General features: G+C 37.6%; 1 protein-coding gene across 2 annotated transcripts in view; it reads right to left on the reverse strand.

The window, feature by feature from the left end:
- TSG101 (tumor susceptibility 101) overlaps positions 1-27,089 on the reverse strand; it is a 46,891-nt gene that overhangs the window by 14,882 nt on the left and 4,920 nt on the right. Inside the window, exons 3-8 of one of the 2 annotated variants that reach the window (XM_070764480.1) lie at positions 26,902-26,967; positions 24,084-24,247; positions 23,104-23,230; positions 17,519-17,585; positions 15,277-15,374; positions 2,740-2,942 (exon numbers count right to left, since the gene is read on the reverse strand). In XM_070764480.1, coding sequence (XP_070620581.1) covers positions 2,740-2,942; positions 15,277-15,374; positions 17,519-17,585; positions 23,104-23,230; positions 24,084-24,247; positions 26,902-26,967 — 725 coding nt within the window. Of the gene's footprint in view, positions 1-2,739; positions 2,943-9,490; positions 11,940-15,276; positions 15,375-17,518; positions 17,586-23,103; positions 23,231-24,083; positions 24,248-26,901; positions 26,968-27,089 lie in introns of those variants that run through there. The other variant, XM_070764487.1, reaches the window with a different exon arrangement.

Raw genomic sequence — 27,089 nt, forward strand, 5'->3', positions numbered from 1 at the left:
CAGTTTCTTAGCCAAAGTAAACGCCTTGACGAAATGGTCGATGCCATGGCCCTTGAAGCAAACTTAGCTGCATGCAGCGTGGCGTCAGTGGTGAATTCCGCCGTCGCTAGGAGCTTGTTTAAATCCTGCCGCAAGCGGGTCTCGTCGGGGCCCAATCTCGCCTGGACCTCCTGGATCCACATGATGGATGCCCGAGTGAAGAATGAGGCAGTGGATGCTGCCCGAAGAGCCCATGCGGCCATCTGATGGGTCTTCTTGAGAAGAGTCTCTGCCCTCCTCTCATCAGGTTTCAAGTTGTCAGCCGTCTCCGATGGTACGACAGCACGGGAGACCAAAGTGGCCACCGGTTTGTCCACAGGGGGAAATTGGAGGAGATTCTCCATGTTGTCATCAAAGGTATAAAACCGGCGTTCTAGATTTGAAGGCCCCTGTGCCGCCGCTGGATGCTGCCATGGGCGTTTAATGTTCTCAAGAAATATCTCCAGCGCAGGAACGTTGTCTGATTCTCTGGTAGGTTCCTTGCACAATGCCGCGGAGGTGCGTGGCCCATCTCCAGGATCCACCAGATTTGCTGATCCCGGCACATCCAAGGCCTGTTTTGCCTTGTGTAACAAAACCCTAAACAATGAGGGTTTAAATAGGCCGGCCACTGCTGGCTGTTCGGGGAAGGCGAACTCATCATCCGACAAGCCATTCCCCTGGTCACCGTCCTCCTCGAAGATGGAGTGGTCAATTGACATAGAATCCAACCCAGTAGGGGGCGGTGGAGCTGACCAGACATCTCTGGGTTGGGTAGATTGAGAAGTAAAGGCCTGGGCACGTTGGGTTGCCGCTGCTATGCCTTGTGTATACGCATTAGTGACAATGTCTTGTAAAGTAGGTGCAAAGGCCTGCCAGGCGTCTGTGTGGTCTCTAAGACCCGCCGCTGTTGGTGTGAAGGTAGATGAAGGAGCATAGGGCGTTTGCAGCCCAACCTGAGGCAGTGCCTGGCTGTTAGATGATAAAGGCCGATCGGGCCTGGCTGTGTGTGTAGGCACTGGAGGAGGAATCTGTGGAGTCTGTCTGTCAGGGGACCAGTCTCTTTCTGTAGCGGTGCCTTGGAGCCCCACTGAGCCCACAGGTGAAAGAGCAGATGGAGGGAGAGGTTGAAAAGGGCCTATAGCCAATCCTCCTACGATGGGGGGGGACAAGGCCGCCTCCAAACGCTGCTCCAGGGCTTTAATTTTCCTCTCAGCCTCACGAAGAGAGGAACCAGACTGGGAGGATTTACTTTTAGGCTTGCTTGGAGCCTTGTCCTTCCCTTTTGCAGGTGTCTGGACTGCCTGGGCCTGCTCCTCCCTGATGACCACTTGATCTGCCATATTTATTTAATTATATAGGGGCAGCGTACTCACGAATCCACAAATGAAACTCTCACACAGCCGCAGGTGTTTAAGCAAAGCTCTCACTCGCAAGTGAGACATGCAGGCAAACTGACAGCTAAGGTGTTTTTTAATTGGCTGTCAGCGCCCCACGTGACACCATCGGCTGTCACTAGGCAGAACTGCAGGCCTCCGAAGTTGGCCAGCTGCCCGGTTCGCACCTTTTTGAAACGGCGATAGAAGCCGTTCGCGCCCTCAGCTTTATTTAAACAACATGGCGGGCGCGATGAATCGCCTCAGAGAGCGAGCGCCCGCCATTGAAAAGCCGAAATTGAAACCGCCAGACGCTTCCCCGCCAGACGCCTCGGCGGTCGCGAAAACGCTGTCTTCGGCTCGCCCTTTGCAAGCGGCAATCAGCTGTTTGGCGGCTTGGAATGGCCGCCGCGGCTGCGGTAATAGCGATTATTTCCTCGCCGCCCCCGACGATGGGAAGGGACGGACCCCTCCCATCTGGGGTGAATTGGGCTAAGTCTGACCGTTGGGGTCAAGAATAAGCGCCCAGTTGCTCCTCGCTGGGCAGTACCCACGGAGAGAAGAGGCCCCAAAAGGAGGAAAGGTGGGGGTGGTGCCCGCGGAGGGCAGAGACCCCTAGTTGAACCGCAAACCTGCAAAAACGACAAAGGGAAAAAAATTACAAAGTTCAACACATTATTTATTAATATTTAAACATACTCAACCTAGAGGGAGAAATAAAACTCATGTCCTTAACCTCGACTGAGTTTTTTAAAACTGGATGCTTGGGGCAGCAAGGGGGCGGTACCTAATTATTATGTATTTATGTTAATATTGAAACTCAGTCCTACCAATAAGACTTGAGCTAAACCCATGCTGGACTCTCCTTCCAGGAGGCATGGGAGAAACCAGCTGAAAGAAGATAACAAAGAGGAGACACCATTAAAATGAATAAGAATTGAGTAATTAAAACAGGGAAAACACTTTAAAAGGAATTTTATAAAGCTTTTAACATAAACTCTTTTATTCATCTTTTCCTTTAACTCACTAGATCTCAAATACATTTGAATATTTGACTACAATTTTTTCTACTTTTTTCCAACATTACATTAATCATCCTGAGATGCAACTGCAGATCACTATATCTCTTAAAATCTAAAGTTAGGAATAAAAAGAAATGTATACACTCCACACTCACATGTGATTTTTTTTTTAAAAGCAATTTATCTTTCCCGCCATTATGAAGTAAGTTTGACTATCAGTCAAGGGCTCTAGGCCAGTGTTTCCCAACCTTGACAACTTGAAGATATCTGGACTTCAACTCCCAGAATCCCCCAGCCAGCAATGCAGTGTCTTTCCTGCTTACCACCTCTTGGTCTAGGCGAGTTACCATCTCTTCAAGCTTCTGATGACCTTTTTTCAGATCCTCTTCCGTGCGCTTCAAGGCATTGAGCTCTGCCTGGGCACGATCCATTTCTTCTTTCATTCGCCATCTCAACTTATCACTGACTGCTGATATAAGGGAAGCTCGAATAGTGTCTTCACTAATTGTGCCATCTCTACTGGGACCTGCAGAATAAAAATCACAGTTATAGAAGTGCTGCTGCCCATGTCCTCAGACGGACCCTCAGGCATCATCTCTTGAATATTTTAAAGAGGGGGGGGGGGGAATCAAAGGAATACCAACTCATACTATCTTGGAAAAAAATCATGCTTTAGAAGGTATATCTGTGAACTTTCAATGCATTTAAGAATACAGATAGTCCTCGACTTACAACAACTCATTTGGTGGCCATTCAAAGTTACAACGGCACTGAAAAAAGTGACGTATGACCATTTTCCAGAGTTACAACCTTTCCAGAATTCCCAGGATGTGATCAAACTTCAGATGCATGGCAACTGATTCATACTTTGAACCATTGCTGCAGCCTGGGGTCATATGATCACCTTTTGCAAGTTTATGATAAGCAAATTCAATGGGGGAGCCAGGTTCACTTAAAAACCAGGTTACTAACTTATCAACTTAGGCAGTGATTCATTAACAACTGGGGCAAGAAATGTCATAATATGGAACAAAACCCATCTAATACATTTCTCACTTTTTAACAATGTAATTTTTGGGCTCAATTATGATCGTAAGTTGAGGACCACCTGTAAATAGATCGCTGGCCAATTTAATATAGCTTTACTTATCTCATCGTAATTTACACCTGAGTAATAAAAACCTCAACCAGTTCTCTAGGAGTTTTCATCTAGTGCAAAAAAGATTCATTAATCTTCCATATATTTATTAATTTAAAATAATGTTTTAAATAAAATAGTAGGCCTTTCTTAAGAATTCAAACTTCATAAGCCTCTAGTGCACTTGAATTACTATGATGTAGGTGGATACACTACAAATTTTTATTAGGAACACTTAAGATGTGCCTATCTCGGACTATTACTGATCATTATTGCTTAATGTTACTTATTTTTAAAAAAAGAATTGTAAGAGTGCTAAATACTGAAGACAAAAAACCCTACTTTATTTTTATACAAATGTTCTTTTCTTTCCATCCTAGTCGTAAAAAGCTACAGGGCAAATAATATGATCATTTGACATGTAATGCCAGGTATTTGTCATGCACAAATGATTATTCTTGTTTTAATTCTTCTTCTCAAACATTCGGGCTAAAAATTTACAGACATTTCAATCTAAAGGTTTTCCATCATCTCCTGTCTGATAAGGTTGCCTAAGAAATTTACTTAGATATCAAATTTTGTAACAAATGCCTCATTCTTAATCGGTATCATTTACAAAAGATTTTTTTTTCAGTTAAGTGTTTTTTTAAAAGTTGTTACCTGTATTACAACAGTATCCAAAATAACAAGAACTAGGAACAGCCCTCTATGATAAAAATTGTATTTTACCTTAACACACCAACTCAAAGTGCCACAGGTTTCATATGTAGTCTGAGTTTGCTGCGTCCATAAATGTTCTCAATATTAACATTCGTCTTCTAAATCACAGTCTTTTTTCAAAATCATGAGTACTTTTTGTTTCTTTTAAGATTTCTCTTGTTGAAGCAGCATCCAGTTTATGAAAAGGATTCTGATATGTCCATTCCAGTAATACCAGTTATTAATATATATCAATACAATAACAATATTTTTGAAGTGTCCACACACAAAAAAAAATAGTGAATTACTGAAAATGTCTATTTTCCCGCAATTTCTGTTCGTTCTTGCCAACTTCATTTATTCTGGTTTGATCTTCAGATGAAATTGACTTTCAGGGCCACAGATTCTGATCCAAATTTCTTCATTTTGAACTTCATATGATGCTGAAGATATAATTCATTTTAATTTTTTCTTTCTTCTGGCTTTCACTTTTCTAAATTCAGGTTTTAACAATGTGCAACAAAAATGAATATAAAGTCTTCAGGTTCAGAATATAACGAAGTGTGGCTGAACAGTTCAGTTTCTATATCCTTTTCAATGCATTGAAAGTTCATTTGTGAATTTCAGCATGTACTCCTATTCTTTTTCATACTTTCATTTTGAGTCTTAGGAACCAGTTTAATCGAGGTTCTGAATGTCTATCATGCTGATCATTGCTCCCTAAAATCTCTCTTCTGTTGAAAATAAGCAAGCCTGCCATATACAAAGAACTCTGAAAATTGATATCAAAACTAAGTAATCTTTCTGCATAACAAATGTTAAATAAATTAAACAGTTTTAGAACTCTACACATTTTCCACTAATAAATATTTTTTCTCTCAAATGACAACATTATGTGGTATATTGAAAACATAATTTACATACTATATTGGATAGAAGTTCAGTTTGCCAAGAAACATAGTAAAAATATCATAAAGTTAATATCATCATGAAAAACCACCATTTTTATATTATTTGATATTAACAGTTTTATTGTAATACTTTAAAGGACATGCATTTTTTTTTGAAGAATGAAATGAAGTAGAGAAACTGAGGCTGATAATGTTGCTAGATGCATTCTGTTTGTATGGGCAAATAAAAGAGTCCCAAACTGGTTTTAACTATTTCTTTAAAGCTCCCAAGCAAAAGGCTAACAAATAGACAAGTTACAAAACAAGTTTAAAAAAAATAAATAAATAAAGAGCAACAATGTTTTTCAACAAGCCACTTTTCCACACACTAAAGTGCTATTGGAGTTTCAACTTACAACTTGCTTAGGTGACAAAAAATAAAATAAAATTAGAACAGAAAAGGAAAGATGTAATATAGAATTTCTCTTATTTTTAAAAGGGTACATGATTTACAATAACACAGTGAATGCAAAATTATACGTAGTAGTCTTATTTCAAATTTTCTTTTTTTTTCCTGATCTTTTGCCTTAGAGAATCTGGATTCATTTTTACTAATGAACAAAGTCCATTTTTGTTGAAAGACATAATCTTTTTGTGAGCTACAGTTCACAATTCAGATGCAGACTCATGTTGGACTTAAACTGGGATAAGGGTTGGGGGAAAAGAGAAGGATGTAGCTTTCACAGAAGACAGACTACCATTTCAGTATCATTTTAAAAACCCATTGTGTCTCTTAAGACCTTCTGGAATTTCCTGAAACATGTTGATATATCCCAGCTCAACAATTACATATTTGATGTGGCCCTTAAATTCACACTTTTCCAAAACAGATCTCCTGGGGTCTCCTATGGAGTGTCTATTGTGCCGAACTTTGACAAAACAAACTTGACTGTCAGAACTTTCTCCCTCAGATTTTCTTCTTGCCCATCCTTGGCAGTACAAAGGGCAGTAAAGAAACAGTTTTTATCAAAGAATGCCAGTCTTTTAGCTAAGATAGTTATCACCTAAAACTACACTATACTATCCAATCTCTATACTGACAAGATAAACATTTCTTAGTCACAATTGCCTATTTATGAAAACTTTGAATACAACTCAAATTGAAGGCAGAAAAAAATACAGTTATGTATAACTTTGTGTGTGGAATTTATGTGTCTAAAAAAAGTGTTGAAGGTGCAAAGAACCAAGGAAAATTATATACTCCAAACGAGAAAAATATATTGGTTTACTCCTTTAAGAATATGAGTCTTAGCATTTTCTCCTTCCTTCTTCCATAATTAGCCACACACTAAGAAGATACTGTGGCATGCAGCCATTTATTACAAGGAATACTTGAAACATTTAACCTTTACCATATGGAATCTGATTTCAGAAGTGACCTTAAGGTACTGTGACCTTACAGTATATAGACTATCAATTAAGCCTGAAAGAAAAGCAGCCCCCAGCACTGAACTTGGCTGCTGAATAAACTGACATTTAATAGAACATAAAGTTGTATCACTCAGACATTTTTTTTCTCTTAAACTATTAACATTGCTCTATTATTTTCTTAATTTAATCTAAATAGATTAAATTGCTACCCCTGGCAGAAAGGTTATGTAAAAGTGTGAAATACATTTGATGTTCTAAATCAAAACAGGAATTAGTGAACAAGTTATTTGCTGACCTTCCAAAAGAATACTGTGTCTAAGTCTTTCCTTAATTGAAGTTTAGAATGAAATGGTCTTGAGACCATCTTGGTACAATAAAGTCACTTTTCTAATCTAAAAGAGAGAAGATTGACAACAAACCGTCACTATTGATTCCTTCATTAATTTGTTCTGGCCTGAAATGTCTCTTGGTCCTTGAGAAAAGAAGAACAGCTATAAATCCAAAATAACAGCTACTGTCATATGCAGCATTTTCAGTCCACGAAACTAATCTGTGGAAACCACCTAGAGAATTATGGTGAATAAAGTTTTTGTGTGCTAAAAATAAATAAGAACAATTGTATTTCTTTTAATGGGAATTATTTTCTGAAAAACAATTAATTTTTAATTAAATTAAGTAATTCTGCATCACTTTCTCCTAAAAAACTCATCTCTTAAAGACAAAACTATCTGGGAGATTCAAAATATTTATTGGTTTTAGCTAATAAGGTGATCCTGAACTGCAAACTAAACAACAACAATCTTGCCTGCCTCATCTGTCAAAACTTCTTAGCAAATGCAAGATCATCTTACATTTTAAAGAGAAACTATTTGGGGAATGTACCGGTAAGCAGTGTTCCCTCTAATTTTTTTGGGGGGTGGGCGGAAAAGTATAGTGTCTGAGCGGCAGTCCCTTCGGGACTGGGCGGCACAGAAATAATAAATAAACAAACAAAAAACCCACCCTGTTTTGCCTCAGAGAATTTCAAAATAAAATACTGTACTGTGTGTCTATAACAGTGAGCTCATAATAGGGCAACTCTATCAATATCAAAATGCCACTTAAATAGTTGAGCTAGTTTCAAACTAGATTTTGATTTTCTTTCTCTCTTCCTTACTCCCATTCTTTTTCTTTCTCTTTTCCTTCCTCTCTTTTTTCTATCTGTTTCTCTCTCTTCCTCACTTCCTCTCTCTCTCCTTCCCTCTCCCTCTCGGCTTCTGGGCAGGTTTGGAAAACTCTGAGTTGATGATGATTTTTAAGTGAGCGATTGCTCACTGCTCAGCTTAGAGGGAACTATGCCGGTAAGTATTTATTTCAGGTATACACACATCATCTATCCCAGAATGCCACCAAGACTATTCTTCACCCTCTTTCAAATAAAAGCTTAAAAGGACTTCATAAACAACAAACATTTAAAATCCAATCCGCTTCAAGTTCAAAATGCCTATTTCAAGCTGGAAACAGTGATTTTTATTCATAAAATTTTCACATGGGCTGAACCAAAACCTCTACAGTTGATCTCATTGCAGATGACACTTAGGAACACAGAGAAATAGTGACAAGCCCAGTCACTTGTCCATCTATCCCAGCATTGGCCAGGCTGCCTGGAAGAGGTTCTTTGATGTATCAGGTGCTGTAATCTGACTCTACTACCTGCCACATTCAACTAGAAATGCCGGAAACCATATTATGCATTGCACAAAGGTCTCTTCCTTTCATCCCACTACCAACATAGCTCCTTCAAATCATGTAGTGCAAGATCATCAAATGGAAGGAAACATTACCAGTGTAGAATATCAAAGTACTGTCCTGTGAGGTTTGGTACCTAGACAACTTATAACAATTATAACAATTACATTAGCTTTTATGTAAATGACACTGACATCTTTAAAAATTAATGCTAGTACCACCCAATAGTGAGATGCTGAACTCAGAATACGGAGAGGGGCAGCATACAAATCTAATAAATAAATAAATAAAATATTTGTGTTTTTGCTACAGAGCTCTGTGAAACAATGCTCACCAAGGGAATCATATGAAAACTTATTACTAGTTTCATACTGCTGTAGGTAATTATCTGCCAAACTTATCCGTATTATGAAAAACTTAGATATATATAGAACACCATATTGGTTGTGTACAGAGAAACTATTCCCTAATATTTAAATGCAATAGTAGGGCTTTTATTGAGGGCAGTACTGTTTAGTCACAAAGAGAGAATGAACGCTGTAACTGTTTCAATGATTTTATACATCTTAACTAAATGTAAGTATATATTCAGTATTTGTGATGAAAAACAACTACAGTACTCCTAATAATTTTAACAAATTATTCTCCAAAGAAGAAGAATTCACTGCATTTGTAAAACAGGTCAAGCCCCATCTCTTCTTTGCAGAGACCAGTACTCCTCTGGCACAAAGCCAGTTTGGCAAACATGTATTCCTAGAGTGGAGCACAGGGATGAATATCTGGAGAGGAAAAATAAGGAGACTACTATATACAAAAGAAAGACACTTTCTTTTGGTATAAACAAGCTTGGTATAAACAAGCTTGAATCAAAGCCATGCTTAGCCATAAATAATGGCCCATAAATACTGGAATAAACATTTACTTTCAGCTTTTGAAATACCATATGGCTGATTTTTATGGTAGCCAACAAAATTAAAAATGCAACCATTTCCAGTATATCTGATATTAGACTAAGTGCCATGTCAGCACATGATTGTTAATGGCTCCAAAAATAGGGTTTGGAGAAAAATAATCTGCAGGATATTACTAGATGCCCGTTAACACATACAGTACAAGAAAACAAAGGCTAATATTTTATTATTTTTAAATCAGAACCCTCCAAATTATAGAAATCAGATGACTCAAACAGATGTCCAATGTCAATAGTTTATGAAAGATAAAATCCTGACAAAATACTGGAGCTTAAAAGCTCTTTTACATGCAAATATACAAAAGGTAATCTGTAAATTGCTGTACTATTCCTCCTCTTATTTTCAGTCATTCAGTTCATTACTGAATGAAGCTTTCAAAGTCCTAGGCCTAGAGGCTGAGCAGACTTGACATAAATGATTAATATTGAATTCCCGCTTAAGAAAATTAAAGTCACAATATCACATAAACGCAGTGTAAGTTGAATTCAATATTAAAACATCAATTAAATATTGTTTTGATTTTTTTTTTGCAAAATTCCTCCTTAGTAACTAAATTGTTATTACACAGTCGATCAGGAGGAATTTTTGGGAGGGAAGGAGTTGAAAAAAAATACACCACTCTGTATTTTAAATTTTCCTTCCTTACTTCTAACACTGTACTTCTCTTGAACAATCCTTCAAAGCAATTTCTGGTACAGATCAATGATGCCAAAACATGAAATGGCATTGTTCTCTTATTAGAGCTACTGTCAAACAATTCTGAACATCTACTTTTATGCATTTGGAATCAGAAAGATTTTCTTCAAGCACAGCAAACACAAACTGTAAATGCTTTGTTATCCCAGGGGGAAGATTGACAGGGGAAAAAATTACAATTTCTTTTCAATTATCACAAGAGATATGTTCACTCAGTGTTAACAAAACCATAGCAACAATATTTTTGCAGATCTTCTCATTTAAAATAGCATTTTACAAGTATCATAACTGCTCTAAGCATATGATACTATTTTGCAGGCATTAAGAAAATGAATCATTGAAACCCTTCTTACAAGTCTGAGAGCTCTCATATCTAGAATAATTGCTCCACCAATTCCAAAGGAGAAGCAATTCTTTAATTGCATTTTTAAAACCAATTTTCCGTTACACCAAAAATAGAAAGATATGGTTCAATGCATATTATTAAGAGCTCAGTAAATGAAACAGCTTTATACCACAGTGCAATATTAGCAGATATTGTGATTTGGATCAAAGCTGGTACAAAAGGCAAAATGGTGGAGGATAATGTATGGTATCCTAAAATGGTATTCCTAGCTTAATAAATTATGTGCATTAAGTTGGGAATACTACATTTAAATCATCCACTAATTGCTGCCTATAAAACATGGAACATGAAATAGAATTGCTTAAATTTTAGGTAGGAAAAGTATTTTTAAAAAGCAATGTGTCAGAAACTAGATCTTCATTTGATCTTCCCATTATATTTAAATAATTTTCTACTATTTGAAAAGCAGAACAAATATTCTAAAGTGCAATGCTGAATCATTAATAGTGGGCTATATCCAATATACATTAGCTGACTTCCATTTGAGTAATGGGATTTTCCTTCCTTTTCCACTGCTTGTGCATGACCCTCAAAGAATACACAAGAGGGCTTGTCAAAGTTTGACAGGAGAATTGGAATGACCCCACTAACTCCTAACCCCAATATAATTAGTCACATCTGACTCAACATGAAACAGCTTTGTAAACCGTTATTCATACTGTAGACTGATATAATCATGCTATGTTCACTTTGGGGAGATGGGAACAATCAAGGATCAATTTGTTTAAAAGTCTCATTCAACATATGCGAGACATGAATTAAAGTAAATGAAAAAATAAAGTGTATTTGCAAAAAAAATAGTTAAACTTAAGAAAAAGGTTTTTTTGCAGATTACAGGGCAATGCCACACTCAACCGTATTAGTAATCAGTACCCAGCTAAATCATAGGCTATGTTACCACACTATTCAGAACTTTCTCTATTTGTAGAAAGTGTCCACAGTTGTTAATACATAATGGGTATTGTTGTTCTTCCAATTAAAAATCAAACCAAAGTTTCTAAAGCACTTTGTAAATCCAGGTTGAAGATATCTGTGCCACTCTGTGATAAGAGTACACCATCTAGATGGAACAATCCAGGAGAGTCTGGTACAAGTAAATCATGATAGATTACAGTCCCTCCAATATATTGTACAAAATAGCCCATTTCCTCATTGAGTATTCTTCTGCTCCTCTCCATCACTTTATGGGGTATCTCTTGATTCCAGACTTTCCGGGGTATGATATTAGACCAGACTAGAATGGTATTCTTGAATATTTGCTTAAGAAGTCCAAAATCTTTCTTCATTCGGTTTATGACATCCAAATTATTGGCTGTCCCCAAGTCATTGCCTCCTAGATGGATCACCAATATATCGGGATCTGTTAGCCTCCGTCGTGTATGCAACAGCATGGGTACTAATTGATCCCACACCATTCCACTCTTTCCTAGCCAATGTAATTTGGCGTCCTCCAGTCGAATTCCCAATTGTGGACCAAAGCTTCTTTCAAGTGCCCGTTTTTCTGCCCAGAAAACATAAGAATGACCACAAATCCATACCTGTTTCTGCTTTCTTCTGCCATCTGCTATTAAGAGAACAAACATACATTAATCCTTCATAAACTTTGTGGTCAAAGCCCTTTCTGAAAACTCTACCCAGAGTAGTTTCCTGCATTGCTCCATGTAAAAACAATCAAAACGCTAGACAAAAACACACGAAAACCTTCCATATTGGCAATTTGATTTGAACACCACTTCAAACAACTTTTAATATGTTGGTGTATTCAGTTTACAGGATAAGTGATTACATCTAAGTTATATAACAACGAAAAGAAAACAAAACTTACCCTCCCATTCCCTCTTTCTATTGACATTTTTCCAGAGCAACTCAGAGCTATCTTTGCCAAATGAAGATTCTAGTACACATTTAGCTCTTCTTGAAAGAGCAGTTCACATTGTTAGCTTTCAATATTCAGAGTGACCTATTATTGATAGACTGAACCTAGACATAATCCTCACACAAGACAATTAAGAGATTAATAGAGATAAGAACAAAATACAATTTCATAGACCAAAAAACCACAGCAAGTAATTGAATGCCAGAGTTAATTGAGATAATCAAGCATGGCATATAGTGGTTGAGAAAGCAATGCAGATAAAATACTTTTTTATTATATCCCTTAGAGTTAGGTATCTTCGAAGACGTGTTACAACTTTTTGAAGGATCCACATCGTTTTGCTGAATTATATGCAAATGCATAAGTTCCTCTTTAAAACAACAACAAAAATGTGTGACGAGAGCACAGATTGCCCATTATGATTTTGAGTCTCCTAAGACTTCTCTTCCTCCACTACCTGACACTCTAGTGTCACTGCATTTTAATAGGCTTCTTGTTGTCAAGAATATTCAGTGAATGTGCTGAAGTCACCCAGTAAGAAACAGCACAATATTTCCAGATTTGGGAACACCTGTCCCCACTAATATCAAATTCCATACATAGAACAGGATACATTCTTGATTTGACATTAAGTTGAAGAAGAGTTGGTAATACGAAGTTCAAAGAGTCTGTATGAAATGTTCATAGAAGACTATGAATCTCTGCTTAAAAGTATCTGTTCCAGGCAGTTAATAGTAAATGACTTCATAATTGTGTTTTTTCTGAGCCGCTGAACAATACTGTCCCTCCTCCCCCCAAAAGTCCTGCTTGATCTTTAGAATACAAAATAAACCCAGGCAATGGACACTGTTGATTCAAAGCATACTTCATTCTCTTACAGACTTCTGATTACGGTAAGTAGGCGGATGCAAATGATGACCTAGGAGGAATGACAGTCTGAACACCAATAAAAAAATCTCAGGAACCTCAGGCTGAGCAGGTAGAAGCATCTATTTGCATTCTTGTAAAGTAAAGCAAAAGGAATCATATTTTGCATTCTTATTGTACCAGGTCCAAATACAGGTAGTCCTCGACTTACAATCACAGTTGAGCCCAAAATGCTCTTGTTATGTGAAACATTGGTTAAGTGAATTTTGTTCCCTTTTATGACTTTTCTTGCCACATTGTTAAGTGAATCACTGCAGTTGTTAAATTCTGACTCTGCTTGGCAGAAGTTCACTAAAATGAGATCACATGATCCCGGGACACTGGAACCGTCACCAATACAAGTCAGTTGCCAAACATCCAAATTTTGATTACATGATTATGGAAATGCTGAAATTGTCATGTGTGAGAAACAGTCCTAACTCTTTTTTTCCCCCAGTGCCTTTGTAATTTTGGTCCCTAAACAAAGTTGAGGACTACCTGTAAGTGGTTGCTGTTTTTTTATACTGAATAGTATCTTCTTCTTTAGTTATGTGGAGAGGAATAGTAGACAATGAATAATGCAGCAGAAGATCAAGTTGACTATTCATTGTAGGTCTTGAAGATATGAAGGTCTTGTGGATTTTATTGTCCCATTTAGAATTTCCACTGTTAATTAAAGTAGCCAAGGTGTGACTGACTCTCTTCATGCTTAAACACAATAACCATCTTCTGGCTTCAAAGAGGCAATTACAAGATTTTTTTAAAAAAATTCAAGGGTTGGACTAAAACTCTGATTGCACACAAAAGTCTTTCAGAAAGTCCTCTTTTTTTCTCTTCTTCTTTTTTCTTGAGATACAAGTTCAGGATTTAGGAGGGGCTTCCTCCATTGATGTTCCCAAATTATGCAATACATTTGTCTTGGACACCATATTTAGTTTCATCTGCCTTAGCTTAAGATTTACTTTAAAAATATATATAGTTATTTTAATATTAGGCATTTAATTAAATCCAAATTATTTTCTTTTTTTCTACATTGGCAGCCTTGGCTGAATAGGAAAGGGGGATGCATTCTGGCTTTACAAACTTACATAATGGTATTGGGAAAAAAGATGAATCAACGTGTCCTGGACTGCTCTCTATACTAAATGATGCTGTATCTTCTAAACAAATTTTTGAGTTTCAAGATTTTTGTTTACTTTTTAGGAAGGCAAAGTCCTAATCAGATGAAAAGCCAAGGTGTGGTCACAGCTTCCAAATTTCTACGACTTTTTAGAAATGGGATTAATTGTAAATGCACCATTTAGTCCATTGCAGTAAGGAATTTTTAGCCATGTATGGAATAAAAAACAGCCACTGATCTGAATTTTTACCTGATAGAAGTAAAATTTACATACAATAGTCATACGTTTATTGAGTATCTACCCATGAAACTGGATATTCATGCTAATTCTAACACGATGTATCTGCTCATACATAAATACAAAAAGAATAGAGATCTGGAGGCCTGAAAATGCATTGAAGAACATATTGAAGATACTTAACTTTAAGCCTGTTCAAACAAATGTTCAGCAACATTGATTGTTACCCATATTTATCTGTAATTATATTCTTTAATAAACTATATTTAGCTGCAGCATCACTATTTGCATTGTAGTGATTACACTCTCGGTATTCCTATGTATTTCTTAGCACATTAAAACTTCTCCCAAATTCCAAATGTCAAAACTAAGATTAGCTGCCCAGAATAAGATTAGAGAATAAAGCAATTATGTAACTTTTTTTCTATTTGCTTTTTAGCTTTAATTCATTATCGACTTGCTAAGATGACAGTTTCAAACACATACAAATTTTTTATCACATATAGCAATCAATTAAAAATAAAGACTATGAGTGAAACCGCAAAAGTCATTCTTTTATAAATGAAATATTGAAGAAAAAACAATACATGTAATATATGAATTAGTAAAAAAAAAAAAATCAAATACGGCTTTTATCATAGGTCTATTTTGCTGCGCTAGTCAAATTAACAATTTCTGTAAATTTAAGTATTTTGGTTTGTACATTTGCAGATGCCAACTTCCTTTTCCAACTTTGAAATGGTTCTTTTGAAATTACTCACCCACAGTGGTTACGGGAGGCTGAGAAGGATAATGTGGTGTGCTGGTTGTTGCTGGAAATGGCCCACTAGGTGCAGGATAAGGGTAGCCTGAATAACCACTTGACCAGGAAATGAAAGGGAAAACAAAATAGGATTATTGAATCATAATGGATTCAGCTATAATCAGATTACTATGCTAGTGATAAATTCATTGATGCCTATATGTTTGAACACTACTTCATGTTATTTTTATAAATTAATATTACATTTTCAAACTCGTGCTCAAAACGTATGAAGGAAAGACACTGAACTCAGTTATTCAAGGCTTAGTTGCTTGTTAACTGTTTTCATTCTGCTCTGTTATTTTCATGAAAAGAAAACTCTGTAATCTTTTAAATCATAGCATGGACACCAAGCAGATTCCTATATTTCCCGGAAGATAAAATGGGGTTTTTTTGCATTTTGCATTTCACATATAGGTGATCAAAATGAATTACTACTTTTTAACAGAAAAGTACACAGAAGAAAGCTACAAGAACACAAAGAAAAACAATAAACTGAGTATGATGCAGGATTTACATTAAGACCGTAAGTACTGAAAACATTCCTAGTAATTCACCTAATTGTGTAGCCATTCATTAATAATTAAAATTAAAGAATATCGAAATGAATACAAATAATGCAGCCCTTAGCTGCCTTAAAAATATTTAAAATTTGCCTAGTCTTGTAGTTCTTGGATGTTGCTGAAGTAGAAGCCTGAGCAATGTAATCCAGCCTGATCAGTAGTGAAAATGTTCTAGTTTTACCGCAAAGCCACAAATTTGAGATCTCCTTTATACATTTCAGAAATTCATAAGGAAATAGCCTTGCATTTCCTAGGACTGTTTCTGTTGTGTCCAATGCTGACTCTATCTCTAGACCAGTGTTTCTCAACCTTGGCAGTTTGAAGATGTGTGGACTTCAACTCCCAGAATTCCCCAGCCAGCGTTTGTTGAGAAACACTGACCTAGACCTACATGTGAGAATTGCTCACATATGGGAACCTCATTTGCCTTCTTGTTGTGTACATTTGCATATGCATTTGCATGTTAGTGTGGCATAGCAGCAAGAACCAGGACAAGGATCTCTGTTACAGAGCATAGTCATTTTCACAGACATCTCTGTCTTACATATATGTGAATTCAACACACATACATACATTTTCTGACACCAAACCATATCTTTTTAAGGGAAATATGGCATCCCTCCAAATATCAGAGAAAAGTTCGGAAAGCTTGTTAAGGCAACTGAAGCAGGTTAAAAACATATATTGGGATAATCAAACACTAAACTCATCTTGCAAATAGATCAGGGATCACATATAATACACAATAATCATGAAAGGTGGTAATGAAGATCTAGTGAAAATGATATATTCTGGTTGAACACAAACTTCAAGGAGGTTTGGAGAAACTGGGCATGCAGTGAAAACAAAAAAATAGTGCATACAAATTGGTTAATTGGCTTCTGGACCAACTGGGAGTTAATGCAGAAGGAATCCAACTTTTCCTGGATGTAATGAAAGCTTCTTTAGAAGAACAGAAGAGAGAAGTGTTCATTTGAGCACTAACAGTACTTTTCCTCAAAGGGGAATGATGCCTCTCCTATATGTCTGCTAGCTTTTCTTGCAAACCACTTCTCTATCCAGTGTCAGCTCAGCATGAGATGCATCACTATATGTCTGGTTACCAGAAAAAACTGAATGAAATCATGATCTACAGGTTAATTTAGGATGTAGAGGAGATGAAGGCTATTTCAAAAACATGCACAACTAACATGGAAGCCTTCTTTCACTGAGTGACTGCAGAAAGAACGACCACACCCAAGTAGATCACCAGCTTGCTCCTTAAACATTTTAAGTGTGATATACAAATGAGGTTTTAGATTTTCCTACAGATTTTCTACCCAATATGCAGTTCTGAAGGAGGAGCTATTGGAAATGAAGTAACACATCTTTGTTCAACCTTCTGATCAACACTTAATTTCTGAAGAAGATTCTTGTCTAAAGAAAAAATAGCTAAAGAAAGCTACGGTAAATTTATTTAAACAATTCATTAATCTAAACTTATTAAATAAGCAATAACTCAGAAAGAAAAGCTTCATCAGTCCATTTGTGTGTATATTTTTGAAACGTATGTTTAGACTAAGATTCCATCTCAGAAATAGCACAACAGGGCATAATCAAATCCCTATGTTTCTAACTGGGCAAGCACATTCATTTTACCTTGGGTTAGGAGGTTGTCCAGAAGGAAAAGAAGAGATTCCAGTTGGCATTCCCGGCATATAGGAAGCTGAGCACAAAAGCAATTTTGCAAATGTTATCAGTCTGAGATAACTTTACATATTAAAATGTTACTTTTATAGTGCAAAATGTTTTGAAATACTCTTATTTGTGTATATTTATAAAAATGAATGCTTCAAATGTTTATGACATTATTAAGGAGTGTGCAGAGTAATCTCTGAGTTATCAAAGATACACATACTCAGAGGAAATGTGGAGTTCTAGCAGATATCCAACTGATAGCCCAGAGATATGAGTAATGATTCAGTAGTACAATCCAGATATGTTAAGTGTATAAAATATTATTTACTTTGGCAAATATCTTTGGCAAATGTCAAGTAGAACAGTCCTAGTCATACACAGTTAAATCGGTCAATAACTCTAAATACATATGTAATACTATAAGCTTACTTGTTCAGCTTACAAATACATAAACCAGCATTTAACACACAGTTCTAACTACAGCAGTCACAGAGTACATAGCAGAGACAGAGAGAATCACACTTCTAGCTCCCTCTTATGACAAACTGTAATACTAACTCTTAAAGCAATAGCGTTTCTATACATTTAAGCATCCATTGTTAGTTTGTTTTATATATTGCCAAACCCAACCAGTTATGTACATAGTACTAACACAGCAGTAAAAGACAACATGATGCCTCTGAAACTCCTCTGGCATCCCTATGACCTTATTTTCAGATTCAGTGAATAAGAGCAGGATGGCTCCTGATAAGTCAACTAGCAGTTTCTAGCACCATCTTTATTTATACAAATGTATCACAAAGGAATTGTGAGAAAATAAAAATGGTGTGTGGCCATAGTTCTATGTTTTACTTGGAAATACATCCTTCTGCCCAGACCCCCCAAAAAAAGGTGAAACGACAAGTGGGAACTGATAGCTATTATCTTCTTGGCAAATTGGAAGGAATGAAATGAAGCAGCTACATTACTGTTTCCTGGATTGCAATTATTTTATGAATAGCTACCTCCAGTTAGAGACCTATTTTCTGGAGTCTTGTCCACATTTTAAAAATTGCAAACATCTACCAGATCTAAAAGCTCATTCTTGGCCTATACCACAAAATCTAGAGCTGTACATGCAAAACTCTGTCAATATAATGAAGTTTGCCTTTTAATTTTTTCCAATGCATTTCTTAAAATCCACTTTAATATATAGGAAGTGACAATATTGATTTTGGAGAAAAAAATAAATGAAATTATTTGATTAAATTTAAATAACACCCCCTACATGTCAATATAACCCACTTAAACTATATTTTAATCACTTTTCATTACAGTATGCTACTTCATCAACTATTATTTTATTTAACATCTAGCCTGAATAAATTTCTGTAAATTTTAATAGCTTGGTCATTAATGTGCAATATTTCTATCATTTGTAAATCTTTACTTTTATATTCAAAGTCATTTATTAATTAGAGGATTTCGAACTAGTGGATAAATGTTTGACTGACATCTACTGGCAGAGATAATAAATTCATTATGCAGGCGCTTGGCAGTATGCATCTTGAAGATTTTACTGCTGAGAGATCTAACAAGAACAGAATTCTACTCTATGTAGCATTGAAACATGTTTTCCTATGTCAATTAATTTTTATTAAATTAGTAAACATACAGTATATTATGAAAATAAACCCTACATACAGTAGACATTACAACAAGACTATGAACATTTATTAAAAATAACATGGAACTTACACACTTTGGACATATGACATTAAGTGGATCATATGGAAAAAATATTCTTGGCCAAATTGAAAGAATCATTAGAAAATTAAGACACTGGGTAAGTTAAGAAGCAGCATCCACAGCAATGTTCATTGGCTTCAAAACATCAGGTGCAACCTCACCCTTTTTTAGTGTATGTTCAAGAAATGAAAATCACCATTATTATATGAAAACTGTAACTGATAGATAAATTCTGTTTGTTTCATATGTATTTCTTGCATAGGAAAAAAAATACTGCAAACTTAACAAGCAGTTTAAAATATTTCAGTGGAATAAACATAAGCAATGTTCCCCAAAAATTCAGGTAGTCCTCAACTTACAATAATTCACTTACTGACCATTTAAAATTATAAGGGAACTGAAAGAAGTGACTTGTGACCATTTTTCACACATGTGACTGTTACAATATCCCCATGGTCACATGATTTACGTTCAGATGCTTGACAATTGATTGACATATATGACAGTTGCAATGTCCCAGAGTCATGTGGCCCCCTTTTGCAACCTTTACACAAACTAAGTCAGTGGGGAAGCCTGGTTGACTTAACAACTCTGTTACTAATTTAACAACTGCAGTAATTCAATTAACAAATGTGGCAAGAAAAGTCAACTCACTTCACAAATGTTTCACTTAGCAACATAACTTGTAGCCTTAATTGTGGTCGTAAACTCAAGGACTATGTGTGTTGAAAAATTGATGTAACAATCGTTTCCCCCCACATTATTTCTTCTTCACAAAATTAGCTACCTAATAATATTGAAATAACCTTACCAAATCAACATATTTTCCTGGGATAATAGCCCCCCCACTCCCTCCCCCCAGTAATTAACAGATTATGGACAAGAGGTTAATGTTTACCTATATCCAGCAAAAATTTCTTACCAACTCATGTAATACAGTGGTCCCTCGATCATCGCGAGGGTTCCGTTCCAGGACCCCTCGCGATGATCGATTTGTCGCGAAGTAGCGGTGCGGAAGTAAAAACACCATCTGCGCATGCGCAGATGGTGTTTTTATTTCCACCGCAGCAGCGAGGAGCCGAAGATTGGGGTTCCCCGCCGCCTCGCTGCTGCTGCTTGTCCGCGCGCGTGCCGCCCGCCCCCCCCCCCGCGCTGTTGCTGGGGCCGCTTCTCAGCTGAGAAGCGGCCCTGGGGTTTCCCCGCGCGCGCGCGTGGCGCCCGCCCCCCCCGCGCTGTTGCTGGGGCCGCTTCTCAGCTGAGAAGCGGCCCTGGGGATTCCCCGCGCGCGCAGCGCGCGGCGCCCGCCCCCCCGCGCTGTTGCTGGGGCCGCTTCTCAGCTGAGAAGCGGCCCTGGGGATTCCCCGCTCGCGCGCGCGCCGCCCGCCCCCCCCGCGCTGTTGCTGGGGCCGCTTCTCAGCTGAGAAGCGGCCCTGGGGATTCCCCGCGCGCGCGCGCGCCGCCCGCCCCCCCCGCGCTGTTGCTGGGGCCACTTCTCAGCTGAGAAGCGGCCCTGGGGTTTCCCCCGCGCGCGCGCCGCCCGCCCCCCCGCGCTGTTGCTGGGGCCGCTTCTCAGCTGAGAAGCGGCCCTGGGGATTCCCCGCGCGCGCGCGCGCGCCGCCCGCCCCCCCCGCGCTGTTGCTGGGGCCGCTTCTCAGCTGAGAAGCGGCCCTGGGGATTCCCCGCGCGCGCGCGCGCCGCCCGCCCCCCGCGCTGTTGCTGGGGCCGCTTCTCAGCTGAGAAGCGGCCCTGGGGTTTCCCCGCGCGCGCGCGCGCGCCGCCCGCCCCCCCCGCGCTGTTGCTGGGGCCGCTTCTCAGCTGAGAAGCGGCCCTGGGGATTCCCCGCGCGCGCGCCGCCCGCCCCCCGCGCTGTTGCTGGGGCCGCTTCTCAGCTGAGAAGCGGCCCTGGGGATTCCCCGCGCGTGTGCCGCCCACCCGCCCACGCCGTTGCTCCCGCCTTACCGGGGCAAGAGGGGGAAGACCCAGGGAAGCCTCTGCCCGGCGGGGAAACTCCACCATCTACGCATGCGTGGAAGGGCACGCATGCGCAGATGGTGGAGTTTACTTCCGGGTTGAAAACTCGCGATATAGCGTTTCGCGAAGATCGAGATCGCGAAACTCGAGGGACCACTGTATTTATTTCATTTTACTACACACCCAAAATATACAACATGCAGTTCTGTCATTTGCAAAACATTGTTTGTTTGTTCATTCGTTCGTTCATTCATTCATTCGGCTTCTATGCCACCCAATCCCAAAGAACTCAGGGCGGCTTACAATAACAATATAAATACAAAAACAATAAAAAGAAGTCATATATAGAATCTAAAACTATAAAACCCTGATTAAAAACCCATAATTAAGAATTAAGACAAGATGCATGCATACCATTCCTACGATTTGGCCATGATAGTTGTTAATAATTTAGAATTCTAAATTATTGCTCATTGAAGAACTTTTGCTAGAAGTCTAAGCGTTTATGTTACTTACATCAAAAACTTAATTAGCACTATATCTAGAGATTTTTCTCCATCCTATTAAACTAAAATTGATTATTCAAGTTTATAGCTTTCCTAGAATATAACAGAGGGCGCTAAGTCCCTATCTGTATTTTCTGGAAGCTACATAATGTTTTAATTGTATTAAAAAATTATCCATCTGCTGGCAGTATTGCCATTTGCAGAAGCAAGGAGCACTGAGTGTATTGGAAAAGGCTGATACACAATTTATTACTATCATAAAATATAATATAATGTTATTACCCTGTTGTTTTATTAATATTTCTCTCCCACCATTTTCTTTTTTATTTTACTTTCTTTGGGATTTTTAAAAGTTAATTTAGATTAAGGGGTTTTTTTAATCACATAGGTTATCATTTTTAAAAAGTTACATTCTGGATTGGGCAACCGTCAATTACAAGACAGAAACCTATTATGGATAATCAACAACATTCTCCTACTCAAAGTAATAATGATTTTTTAAATTCTTTAAAAAAAAAAAAATCCTACTCTACTTGGAATTGCCTATATTCTTAGATGCTACTTTAACCATTCTTAGGTCCTTGATTTAGACTTTGTTAAGATTCCACCAGGCTTATTACTGTGATTCTAACGGTAGATAACATACATGTAAGCATCAAATGAACACCATTAGCAATGACAAAATCACTATCAGTCAATTGCCAAAAACAGCCTTACTTTTAGCATCTTATATCCTACAACATTATCTTTAACACCACGAAACTACACATGCCTCTTCCAAGCCCTTCAGAACTCAATATGTGGATAAAAGTGTCAAAAACAATCTAAATAACTGGTTAATCAGAATAATAAATAAGCACAATATTTACTGATCCCTCCTTTGATATTTTTGTAAATAACTCCTATTTCTTCCACAACAGCCCTGTGAGGTGAGTAGGGCTGAGACAGTGACTGGTCTAAGAGTAGAGTAGAGTAGAATTCTTTATTGCCCAAGTGTGATTGGACACACACACACACAAGAAATTTGCCTTGGTGCATATGCTCTCAGTGTACATAAAAAAAAGTTTGTCAAGAATCATAAGGTACAACAATTAATGATAGTCTTGGTACAAATAAGCAATCCGATCCTATTATGAACCAGTCAATATAAATTGTAAGGATACAAACAACAAATTAGATAAAAACTGGCTCTATTACAACAATACTTTTTGCAAATATTGTCATTCTGTAATAACCCAAATACAATATCATAATAGCAGAACTCTTTCAGAGAAACAACCCAAAAATTACAGGTTTGCACCTATGATTATTCACATATTATAGCGGATGTCGTATGCTTACTGTTTGGTGGCCCTGTTGCTTGGTAAGGTGGATAGGAAGCTGAAATAGTTGGCCGAGAAAAGACGGGAGGTTCCTCTCCAAACACCACAATCATAACTTGAATCAGTCCTATTAAATCTGATTGTGGCTGGAAATTAAAGCAGAGAAGACAGGGTTTTTTTTTTCCTTTTACAAAAATATTTTCGTTGCTCATTATCTGTACCGACAGATTCGTCATCTCATCAGTTGCTGAAAATTAGCTGGTTATCCTTTTCTTCTATGTTAAAATTTCACTCCACTTAGTTGTCATTCAATTAACAGAACTGAATGTCAAAACTGAAAAAATAACATACCATGGGCAACATGCATCATGACACTGTCAATTCCAATCAATGACTTATACTAATTACAGGCAACAGCAATGGTTATTTCAGTTGCAATTCTTAATAACACCAAAGGAAACATTGCAAAATTGTTAATATTTAAACTGTAACATTATATTCAACAGAGCTCCAAGTGCCTAGGTTCATTTTCTTATTATATTAAATATCCACAGGAATACAGAATATAATTTTTTATTGGCCAAGTGTGATTGGACACACAAGGAATTTGTCTTTGGTGCATATGCTTTCAGAGTACATAAAAAGACAAGATACATTCATCAAGAATCATAAGGTACAATACTTAATGACTGCCATAGGGTACAAATAAGCAATCAGGAAACAATCAATATTGTTTATGATATGAATATGAAATGTATACATATTAACAGAGTTGGAAGGGACCTTGCAACTCTAGTCCCACCCTCTAGTCCCACCTTCTGCCCAAGCAGGAGACCCTACACCTGCCTCTACCTAGAATAGAACTCACAAATTCCTGATTGTGAGGTAAGAGCTGCACCTCTAGGCCACAGCAACTGCTGGGGAACTTCTGGGAAAATCAATATTTATTTCCGAAAACAGTTTATTATTAATGCTTAAGTACCTTAAAATTATACTTACATGTTTCCATTCATGTAGATATGGAAGGTATATCCTGCCATTGGCATCAACATGCTTCCCAGTTTTAATTGTCATCGAACTAGTTGGCTTAACAAAACAGATTGGAGGATTGAATGGATATGTATCCAGTAGCCACAGGCATATGGGGATGTTGTAAATGTTGCCTAAAGAGATTTTTTAAAATGATGTTATATACCTTTGTTGATAATAAATGGTTCTGTGATAAATTACCAAGGTGGTGTAATTGTTACTATAGTATATTTAAGTGCATAGGAATGGTCTTGAAACAAAAATGGAGTATTTTTATAAACACATACAACATGGCTTTGGAAATTAATAAACAAGGTATTAGGAAAGCAAGTCCATTGCATCTGATACTTAGTTACGCTACATATAACATTCCTCCTCAACTTTGTCTAGTTTTGCTACAGGATTTTTTGCATTTTATCACCCTGAATCTTCTAATCTTCCTCAGCCCTCAGAAACCAAAATAAACATTTTAAGTGTTCACCACCCTTCCCTACTTTTCATTATCTGTTCCAGACAGGTGATGAAGAGCCAAGGTTTTTGAGGAGCTAGTTCCGAGGGGATGAAAATAAGAAGAGGAAAAATGTTATTTACACAGAATACAGAGACTGGCTGGGAATTCTGGGAAGCTAGGTATAAGGGTATAATCTGTTCTGAAAGAGTAGACTTCTATTTAAACATTCAACTTGCATCAGATTGCTTGTAGAGAATCAAAGAAATAGATCCTAATGTCTTTTGCAAATATGTTCCTGAAAACTTGAATTGTTATAATTGGTTCACAGCAGCAACATATGACATAGCTGACTTTGGAGATAGTCATACAAATCTGGAACAGATAGCTACAGCCAACATATCTCAGAAGCATTTTGGGAGATCCATTTCTATGAATTTTAATTTTTAATCCAATCTGATGTAATTTGTCCATATTGTCACCTGTTTTCTGCTGATCAATCCTCTGAAGCCAGGAAATGTTCCAGGAGATTGATATTATTTTTTTAAAAATTAAGTCTTGCTACTGGTATCTTAACCCAATCTTCCTTGCCTATCCGGCACCTTTCACACACTGATACACACTGAAATGCTCATGCACCTTCCCCAACCTGCACAATACCACAGGTACAATACCATAGGTACCCCCTTGCACCCTTCCTGACCCGGGCAGTACCTCTTCTAAATTGGCTATAAATTCCCCAAATTTCACCCTCAACTGGTCCTGGCATTCTGTAAGTTAGATATCTTGGTTCTGTTGTTCTATGGTGCACTTTTGCCTGACTGAAGATTACAAACAGAAAAGGAAGTCTTAGTAATATACAGTATAAGTATTAACACCATCCCTCAAAATTAGCAAATAAATATTCAGCAATATCAGCAATACGATGCTGACAGTGTTTTTATCAGATAAAAATTTAAAATTAAAATAAGATTAGGATTTTAACAAGCAGAGAGAATTATAGGACTTTTTTTGTAGAGAACACTTGCTAAGAATTTTGGGATTGTCCCCTCCCAATCTTAAAATCATCTCAGGGACCGCCTTCTGCTGCACGAATCCCAGCGACCAGTTAGGTCCCACAGAGTGGGCCTTCTCCGGGTCCCATCAACTAAACAATGTCGTTTGGCGGGACCCAGGGGAAGAGCCTTCTCTGTGGCGGCCCCGATCCTTTGGAACCAACTCCCCCCAGAGATTAGAATTGCCCCCACCCTCCTCGCCTTTCGTAAGCTTCTTAAAACCCACCTCTGCCGTCAGGCATGGGGGAACTGAGATATTCTTTCCCCCTAGGCATTTACAATTTACGCATGGTATATCTGTATGTATGTTTGGTTTTATAATAAGGGTTTTTTTTAGTTATTTTAGTATTGGATTGGATTGTTACATGCTGTTTTTATCATTGTTGTTAGCCGCCCCAAGTCTATGGAGAGGGGCAGCATACAAATCAAATAAAAAAATAAAAAAATAAAATTGCAAGTGTCATAAAATGATTTTTTTCTAAGAATTTTAAATAATTAGGGATATTTTTTTCCTGGAAGACAAAGACCCCCAATTACATGTCGTACAATGCAAAATAAACTCATATTTTAATACATCATTAATCCATATTAGAGAAATGAGATATATCACAACTATTAAATTATTTGCAGTGGCACATCTTTTTTATGGAACACAACTAAATCTAACCCAAGTTCCTAAGGACATTGTTATAAATGTATCCCAAATATGGTATTCTACATTGATAAGAGGCTTCAACAAAGTGGTTCAATCAGGATGTGAATTATTTAACACTCCACTTGGCTTCTAAAACTTGCATTAGTCCTCCTGGGAAAAGCAAATAGAAATCAAACTGCTGCAGTAATGTCTGCTCCTCGTGCTATGACTGAGCAAAGACATAGGTTAGGGTTAAATGTCTTAGATATGGACTGTAAAGCTGAACCCAGCAGAATTTCTGCTCTCATTCCTCTAGGCAACAGTGTTGCCAGCTAAGTACACAGATGAGTGTATGCTGCAAAAGACTGTAGGCAATTGCCTAGCACCAAAGTGTGATTATGTAACTGCAATGCATGCATGCAGATATGATCATCAGAACTCCAGAACCAGCTAATAATACCTTTTTGGGGGGGCGGGGGGGGTGGGTTTCCATTGTAACTTTGAATAGTTGCTAACCGACTGATCATTAAGTGAGAACTATTTGTACAGAGACAGTGGTTTCAAATAATCTATGTCAGAGGTCTTCAAACTTGGCAACTTTAAGACTTGTGGACTTCAATAGAAGTTGAACAGTTCAAAATACATACATACCTCTGTAATTTACAGGAATGGTTCCAGTAAGGCTCATCAATTCTCTTGATGAACCATCATTAAACACTGGGGAAAAAGAATTAATTTAATCAATATACAGATTACGGGCATTGAACACATTAACAAAAATAAGCATATCATACTGATAAGTATATCAGAAATAAGCACACATCTTTTAAGAAAATAAA

The sequence above is a fragment of the Erythrolamprus reginae genome, chromosome 1 (genome assembly GCF_031021105.1).
Source record: "Erythrolamprus reginae isolate rEryReg1 chromosome 1, rEryReg1.hap1, whole genome shotgun sequence".
In the NCBI taxonomy this organism is placed as follows: domain Eukaryota; kingdom Metazoa; phylum Chordata; class Lepidosauria; order Squamata; family Dipsadidae; genus Erythrolamprus; species Erythrolamprus reginae.